Source organism: Sebastes umbrosus, chromosome 7 (genome assembly GCF_015220745.1).
Source record: "Sebastes umbrosus isolate fSebUmb1 chromosome 7, fSebUmb1.pri, whole genome shotgun sequence".
Lineage (NCBI taxonomy): Eukaryota > Metazoa > Chordata > Actinopteri > Perciformes > Sebastidae > Sebastes > Sebastes umbrosus.
Window position 1 is genome coordinate 28,923,127 of NC_051275.1, and position 9,539 is coordinate 28,932,665.

At 36.6% G+C, this 9,539-nt stretch overlaps 1 protein-coding gene across 1 annotated transcript; it reads right to left on the minus strand.

Annotated features, from left to right (window-relative positions):
- Nucleotides 1-56: 56 nt before the first annotated feature.
- On the minus strand, nt 57-7,825 carry si:dkey-243k1.3 (endonuclease domain-containing 1 protein-like). The gene is made up of 6 exons (XM_037776152.1): nt 7,741-7,825; nt 7,534-7,612; nt 7,325-7,425; nt 6,985-7,099; nt 5,577-5,733; nt 57-611 (listed from the first exon to the last, which is right to left on the minus strand). Exons 2-6 carry the CDS (start codon nt 7,609-7,611, stop codon nt 220-222), a joined length of 843 nt encoding a protein of 280 aa, XP_037632080.1. The 5' UTR covers nt 7,612; nt 7,741-7,825; the 3' UTR covers nt 57-219.
- Between the last annotated feature and the right edge of the window lie 1,714 nt (nt 7,826-9,539).

Consider the following 9,539-nt stretch of genomic DNA (forward strand, 5'->3'; position numbering starts at 1 on the left):
ACCCTTTGTTATTTATCTTTGTTCATCTATTTGTGGTTGAATGAGAAAAATAATAAAGAATGTATTAGTCTTAAAGCTGTTAAATTGTAACACACACCAAGTTGACAACAGTGTGAGACTCAATTACTGTATTACCACACTTTAATCAATATTAGATACAAGCTTCTCGTGGTTATACAAATGTAATGTAACAATTTACCATCATCCCTTTGTTATGTTTTACGCCTTGCAGTTGTTGTAAAACAGCTCCCCTACTGGCTGATTGGAGAACTGCTGGAGGAACTCTCCCAGTCCATCCAGTGAGAGCTTCTCCACCCAGTTGAGCTCAGTGTTCCTCGCTGTGGCAGCACCACTCTGAACGGGTCTGCCATTGTTGTCTACGCAGCAGTAGGCGTTCCACAGGTAGTCTGGGATGTTGACACGCTTCACGTCGTTTTTCACAATCCAGTTGTCTGCGGAGGGAACGGCTCCGACCAGCACGAAGGCCTTAGAGCACTTGTCCCGGAAAAGGGCTGTGAGCTGGGACTCGTGGATCCTCCAGGCGTCCTGGTTCATCTTGGGGTTCTGAGGAACCACATTGGTCAGGGTGAACGTGGCGTTGCGGCTAGGGACTGTAAGAGAGAGGAATGGAGAATTACAGGAAGTTATAATGCAGGAAATACAGTTACAGTTTGTCCAAACAAATAAAATTATATATTGTAAAGGTGGCTTGAAAGGATGCAGAGAGAGAGAGAGACCAAGATGTGTCCAGTAGTAGCTGAATCCTTCTACCAGGTTTCAAACATTTCACCAAAATTATTCTTCAAATTTGGCGCTTCCATATGGGTGAAGTAAGCAATTGCCTAGGGCGGCTATTCACAAAATTTAAATTAATCGCATAAAGTTAATTGCTAATTAACCGCACATTTCTTTATCTGTTCAAAATGTACCTTAAAGGGAGATTTGTCAAGTATGTAATACTCTTATCAGCATGGGAGTGGACAAATATGCTTGCTTAATGCAGATGTATGTAAATATTGGTTGATACTAGTGGATTCCTTAGGTTTTCTAGTTTAATATTATGCCAGTATCTTTACTCTAGCTTGAAGACTGAGCCCGCTACAACCTAAAAATTGCAAGTTGCATTAATGCGTTAAAGAAATTAGTGGCTTTAAAACAAATTTGCATTAACGCGCTATTATCGCGTTAACTTAGACAGCCCTAGTATTTTGCGATGGTAGTGTAACTATTGATGATTTATTTTTCAAAAGTATGTATGTCTTGATGTACATGACTGGCATTGCCTGAAGGTTTTTCAACGTGAAAACTTTTCTTAAAGGGACATTATCTATGGACAATAACAAAGCATGAATTTCTGGTTAGTATATTTCAAATATATTATTTGAAAGCCCTTAAAGTAATGAAAAGTAAGAATGCAATGGAATTTTTTTGCATAATAAAAGAATATGATTTACAAAAAATCCCTAGCCATTAAATGTCCCATATTGTAAAAAGTGAGATTTTCAGGTGTTTTACATTATAAAACAGGTTTAAGTGCTATATAAATACTGTTAAACTATCAAAATGCTCAATATACGGAGAAACACACACAGCCCGTATTCAGAAATTGCGCGTTTGAAACAAGCCGTTAGGATTTCTATCCATTTGTGATGTCACAAATATACAATATCTAGACCATTACAAAGTTTTAAACGTAAACATTCTAAATGTGTCCCAGTTTATTTCCCGTTGCAGTGTATGTGAATGACATCAGCTGACAGGAAGTACACATGGACCCAAACTGTTGCCTAGCAATGCAATTCTGTTGCAATTCTGTTGCAATTCTGTTGCAATTCTGTTGAAATGCGCTAAAATGGTGCGTTTCAGACAGAGGGTGAATACAGGCATATTCAGACAGACAATATGAGGAAAATAATGTTTTTTTTTTTAACATTACATCATGTAAACATATTCTATTAGAAACACAAAATACAAGTATGAACCTGAAAATGAGCATGATATGGGACCTTTAAATTGTATTTATTTATTTTTCTGTTTGTTTCTTACTTTATTATTATTGGTCTAATGTAAAGATAGTTAAGCCCTTTTGTTTGTGCATGAGAAATTGTAAAAAAAAAAAAAAAAAAAATTTTACAGGGGCAACTAAATGTGAGCAAAATCATGGCAAAATCTTCTAGTAATTGTACATACTAAGCAGTACGTCATGTCGCTAGGTTACGCGTTCTGTAAGCACATGAATGGCTGAGGAATGTGTCAATCACGCTGCGCCCGCCCCCTCAGCGCTCATGAGCCAATAGTAGCCCGGCATACTGACGCCACGTTCGATTATCTTCGAGACAACAGTTTCAGGAAACTCCCAACAAATTTGAGAATAAGGAAACACCGTCTAAACAACCGACATTATCTGGATTATCTGAACTGAAAAGTAGGAGAATATTGAATGCGCAAGTAGACTACTCCCCAAGAACAGATGAGGGGAACATTTCAGGTCACCTGCCACCATGGCAGACAGGTTTTCTTTATATTAAGAAATATTATATAAATTATAAAGCCTAAATTAAATATATGGTAACACTTCATTTTACAGGTCCACAAATTTCATGATAATTAGGTGATAATTAGCAAGTTAACCTATTTGAAATTTCTTTGGAATTACTGCCAAATTACCCCAATATTTACCTATACATTTATTGAAAATGACTTTACTATAAACATTATTTAATAACTTTATTCCGCTATTTCCCAATAGCTGGTCATTTATTTAACACATTTCCAGGAAACAAAATACAAAGTTAATTGATCTGCTTTATTTCCATGTCTGCTGATAAATAGATGATAATTAGCAAATAACTTCTTTGAAATTTCTTTAAAAACTCCTTTAATCATGACATCAGCTACCAGGTTACATCAGTGCAGACAATAAGTCACATAAATAGTGAGATTTGTGCTGCTCAGAAGTGTCTTCTATTAGTTTTGGTTTTGGAGGTAAATATTTGGTCAACCTCCACCCATTGATCTCTCTGAATAAATGACTAACTGGCTCTTGGATCCTGGTGTTTAATGTGCATCCCAGCTAGAAGTTCAATGGTCCAGCATTAATACTTTCAAACAAGGCAGCAATGATTTAATTTAGGCCTAGCTTTTTAAGTTTTTTTTTTCAATAGTCATGCATTGAGGTTACACGATATATTCCATAATTCATAAGTTGAGGAAGAAGGTTAATTTCAGACCCTGCCACCAAACCAAGAGATGCACAACTATCTTAAAGTGACCACCACTTCTCCAAAAGAGAAGAGGCAGCAGGTGCTGGCTCAGATGTAAGATGTTGGAAAGGTAAGCTTTCTTTGCTCTCTAGTAATTGTTTTAAGTTTCTTATGAAACTTGCATGCACATTTCTTGTGTGTGTTGCATGTTTGACTTAGGTTACATGTGAAAGTGGTGTAAATATTAGAGATTTGCACTGGGAATTATTTCGTTTGAGGAGCTGAAATTGGATTATTTTGGAAAAATAGCTATGCTGTCATGACTCTGCTGTAAATAATTTGGAACCAGGTTATTGGATGCAGACCTGTTTGGTGCGTTATTTGTAAGCCTAGTTAGCCTAGACCAGGGGTCTGCAACCTGCAGCTCTTTAGCTCCTCTCCAGTGGCTCCCTGTGGAGTTATAAAAATGGAAATGAATAACTGTTTTTTGTTTACATTTTCATTTTTATTTATCATTGTTGTAGGTCTACCGCATTGAGGAAAAAAAATAAATCTGAGATTTCGAGAATAAAGTCATAATATTACGAGAATGAAGTCATAAGTTTACAAGAAAAAAGTTGTAATATGAGAATGAAGTCATAATATTATAAAGTAATAATTTGACGTGTTATTTTCTTTTTTATTGCAAAGTGATGACTTTATTCTCATAATATTACGACTTTTTTTCTCGTAAAGTTATGACTTTTCTTGTATTATTATGACTTTTTTTCTTGTAAAGTTATGACTTTATTCTCATAATATTACAACTTTTTTCTCGTAAAATTACACCTTTATTCTGTAAATCTCAGATGTTTTTTCCCTCAATGTGGCCCTAATACTCCGTAATACATTTGCGCTTTGGCCCTCACTTTATTAGACTTATATACTATATACTTAGACTATAAGCTGTGTTACCTTCATCACAATGCTCAAGTGTTTTGCGGCTCCAGACAGATTTTTATTTTTTATTTTTTTGTCTAAAATGGCTCTTTTGATAGTAAAGGTTGCTGACCCCTGACCTAGGCCTATATGGATCAGTGAAATGCCCACATACTTTAGTATTGTTGACACTGTGAGGTCAGTTATGTGCCCTATGTGTATGGAATATTGGTGTTTTGTGTGTAGTTGCTGGTATGGTACGTTGTATAATTGTTTTTCGCCTAGAGCAACAGAAATGTATGTGCCCGTTGGTTGTGGCTGGAGGCACGATCAGTGGAGAAGGTCGAAATCCAGGCTACAGCAGCTGGATGAAGGGACTATATGTAATCCTGAAGATAATACTACACAAAGGCCTATCCTTCACATTAATCAGATATCTGCTAATATTTGAATAAAAACAGTAGAAGGCCAGAGAGGCAAGCATAAAATTCCCTTTTGTCTATGTAAAACGTATGAATATATGTAAGTCAGACTTGGCAAAATTAGTAATTAGGTATCTGCAAATGTCCTCTGGCATATTAACCATTCTTTATGATTTAAGACTGAGATAAGATTTCAGATATTTCTCTGGCTGTAGCCTCCATAGCTGCCCTATGGTTGCTATGCCAACAGAGACACCCAACTGACGAAACCATAGAAACTAGAAAGTAATTAAACCTTCCCATGGTTAAAAAATTAAGATTTGTAGATGCAAATAAGTGCTTGTCTATGAAATCTGAGTAAAAACAGTCTTAATTAATTGTGTGTTCTCGATTAATCGATTAGTTGTTTGGTCTATAAAATGTCAGAAAATGTCGATCAGTGTTTCCCAAAGCCCAAGATGACGTCCTCAAATGTCTTGTTTTTTTTCACAACTCAAAGATATTCAGTTTACTGTCATAGAGGAGTAAAGAAACCAGAAAATATTCACGTTTAAGAAGCTGGAATCAGAGAATTTAGACTTTTTTTTTCTTAAAACATTACTCAAACCGATTAATCGATTATTAAAATAGTTGGTGATTAATTTGATTGTTGACACTTAATCGATTATTCAATGAGTGTTTTTGCAGCTCTAATTGTGTGTGCACAATGTCTCCCAATATCAAGTTAATTAACTTCTACAATGAGGGTTATCAGCTGGGGCCACTGAAAAAGCCTTTTTAATTTGGTGTATATGCTGTGTGGGTACCATTTGTTTGCTCGTCAGTAAATATACAAAAACAAACTTAAATGACAAGTATGTGAATTTGTGTGAAAGTCACTGGACAAAGTAAGATAATCCCTCATTTTATTATTGATTGCTAGAGCATTGGTTTAAAGCAATAATCCAACACTTGTATCAGAGGCCTTTGCCTGGTGGCTACTGCCACCTACTGACCTCACCTTAAAAAATCACCCATGTTCAGCCTCCATTACCTGCATGGTGTCCGTTGGGATTGAGGTGACCGCGGTCGAAGCCAGAGTGCGTGTAGTCCTCATTCAGAGCCTGTTTCTCTCCTAGGTAGACCCCAGGGTGGTCTTTCCCCAGCCAGTAGCCATCCTTCATCTCTGCTTGCCAGGACGTGTTTACCAGCTGTAAGTCAAAACCCTCAGATTTAAACATACAGAGGACGTCACTGGGCCTCATATAGTATCATATACTGCAGTGGTTCCCAACCTTTTTCCTTAAAGGGGACATATCATGCTCATTTTCAGGTTCATACTTGTATTTTGGGTTTCTACTAGAACATGTTTACATACTTTAATGTTTAAAAAAAACCTTTATTTTCCTTGTGCTGTCTGCTTGAACATACTTATATTTACCCTCTGTCTGATACACTTCGTTTTTAGTACATTTCAATGGAAGTGCAACGGAAGTGCAACGGAAGTGCAACGGAACTGCGTTGCTAGGCAACAGCTTGGGTCCATGTTTATTCCTGTTAGCTGATGTCATTCACATACACTCCAACCAGCAAATAAACTAGGACCCATTTAGAATGTTTACATTTAAAACTTTGAAATGGTCTAAATATTGTAGATTTGTGACATCACAAATGGACAGAAATCCTAACGGCTTGTTTCAAACGCACAGTTTCTGAGTACGGGCTGTGAGTATTTCTCTGTGGATTAAGCGTTTTGATACTTTCACAGTATTTATATATCACTTCAACCTGCTTTATAATATAAAAGACATGAAAATGTCACTTTTTACAATATGGGACCTTTAAGGGTCCCCCGTTTTCTATCATTGATTAAACTGATGACCCCTAACTAAGTGACCTATTCTATGGATATTTTATATTATATTCAATGCATAACAACAACAGCACAGAACAACTGATAAACTGTATAATTGACCCAAATAGTGAACGCAATGACTGCCGATATGCGGATCAGAAAGATCTCAGATGATCTACTGTGGCGACTCCTAACGGAAGCAGCCAAAAGATGTACAACAAGTGAACGCAATAACTGCAGGAAGTTTGCAATTAGAGATAAGTTTTCCTGTTCTGTCTGTATTATGTATTTATCTTTATTTTTAACAATTATACATACTTAATAGGCTTCTTTTTTTGACAAATTCTGTATCTTTCAATCAAAAAGGCCTTGCAACCCCTCATAAATCTTAGGACTCCAGGTTAGGAACCAGTATTATAGTGAAAGATATCAATGCATTATGCACATGGTTGATTCTTTACAACTCTACCAAAAGAACATAAACAGCAACATCTGTCCATTATACTGTACTCTCCATGCTTGATATTTATGACACACATTTTGATGATTTTACCACATCAATACTGTAGAGGCACATATACAGTACACGCACGAACATGGCACCAACCTGAGGCTCGACAAACCACCTTCTCTCCCTGCCACCTCCGTTGCTGGGCTGGAAGTGATAGGCGGAGTAGACAGCAATGCGATGGTTGGTGTCATACAGTGTGGCAAAGTGGTACCTGGTGGAGCAAAGACGAAGTATAGTAATTACTATTTAGTAGTTAGTTAGTACTTAGCTCCACCCTCTCGTGTCACGTCTGCTTGTAAAAACCCAAGATGGTGAACTCGAGGCTTGAAAACGGCAGTCCACAAACCAATGGGTGACGTCACGGTGACTACGTCCACTTCTTATATACAGTCTATATATACTGTAATCTAAATTCCACTTTCCGCTCTTACCCTACCTGTTGACGAAGCGCTGACAGAGACGAGCAGCTCCGGCTGTAGAAGCCCCCCACTCTGGCACCTTGCCTTCATAGAAGTACTTCAAGCATTCTGGCACATCCTGGGACAAACATAACAAAATAACACTAAATGAACCACTTATGCAACAAACACACCCACATTTAATCTTCCTTGAAATTATTGACTTAACTGGAATAAGGTCACAAACCTCAAAACGTTCCACAACATCTGCATGAGCAGAAATGAGGAGCGAGAGAAGAGCGCACAAAGTTACCAAGGTTTGCATCCTGGACAAAACAAGACAATTAGTACGTGAATACATATTTTATTCAACAAGGCGGTGTATGGTATAAATACGAAGAGGATCTGCTTGTTTGGGCTATTTGTGTTTGTATGAGTATGTATTTGAACTCACCTGCTGGCGCACCTGTCTGCTGCCACAGTCTGAGCTCAAACTGGCTTTTATGTGTGACTTCTCCTCACCTTTCACCTTGTTTGTCCTCTGCTTTTATCTGAACTCCTGTTAACACGTGATACGTGTGTACGATGAACCAGAATTTGGCCATGTGGATGTGGATGACCAAGAGTGAGGGTGTAAAAATGGAACAATGATGTAGAAAATGACAACATTAGCACTGATATGAGTCCCAGTGGAATTTGTGAAAGATGTGAGATAATATCTGTATATGAAGACGACATTTTATGTGTTATCACTATAACAATATGTCATCCAAATATTGTACTAAAGTACAATTTTGAGGTACTTTTACTGGAGTATTTCCATTTTCTGCTACTTTATACTTTATATTCCACTATGTTTTTTTTGATAACTTTAGTTACTAGTAGTTTTGTAGATTGAGATTAATCATACAAAATATTATTTTATTTATTTATTTTATTTGCACACATCATAAAATCCAGATAATGGAGAGAAAAAGAACCCCCCCTCAACATAAGGAGAAAAACAAACAATAACAAAAAAAGGAAAAAAAATAAGAAAACTAAACCAAATTAATGACAACAAAAAGCACACAAAATAAACAGAAAAACTAACCAATCAGTAGACAACAATCCAATAAAAACAAATAATATAAATACAAAATAAATAAATATTATATGCTAAGATAAGATTTTATTGAGCCATAATTAATACTTAACTTCTAAAATAATTAAAATGAGTTCCACCTTTCCCAGCTGCAACATTAAAGTGATGCACACATTAATGCATCAATAATTATAGAACAATTATATAATATACATTATTGTGAAATGAGCCATTCTGAAAAAATTTTACTTTTACTTTTGGTATTTTAATTATATTTTGATGCTTTTGTACTTTTACTACTGTGAGTAAAAGTTTAAATGCATGACTTTTACTTGTAACAGAGTATTTCTACTCTGTGGTATTGCTACTTTTACTAAAGGGTACTTCTTCCGCTAGTTTTAAAGCCTTTTAAAATCCTGCTTTTACATGTATTGCATGAGTAATAATAATCTAATGATATAGTATATAATAGTATTCTCTATTGAGCCTTTTTTATTTTTGATCGGAGTACTTCCACCACTGGTTTTAAAGCCGGTAGTGTAAGTCAGGTATTGCCTAATACTCTATGAAATCAAGAACACTTCCAGTAAACAACTGTCTATTTTTAGCAGCTGTCTAATTCCTTGGATACTTGTTTTTTTTACTGTAAGTCAGACAGGGAGTTACAGCTTAGTGGTGATGCTGAGATGAGACATTTAAGGGGAATGGTTGTTCCACTGCATTTGACGAGTATCTGACTCTATTGATGAGTTCTATTATAAACTCTGCTGTTCATTCCTGTTATTTGATTTCAATTTCACCTCCTGGAATATTGACAACATGTGCATTTGGCCGGATTCACTCACAATCTCCCACAGCCAGCTTTAGGTTAGATAACACCCAGATATCTGTTCATGTGTTGTTTTTCCCACGGTCACATCACAGGGTTATGTGCGAACCTCCCATGTGGACTCCTCCCAGCTCTCTAACTTACGTTCACTTCACACAAAACTCCTCTAAATGCGTGAAGAATTTCCTATACTTATCTTGCTCTATGTGCCCAGAGAGGTCAGGAGGTCAGCAGTTTCAGCTACAGAGTCGCTCATTCTTTGAGCATGTAAGTCGATCTGCATCCTGCTGTAGGACACATCAACAGACTCTCAAAATGAAAACATTTCTCCAGTACACTA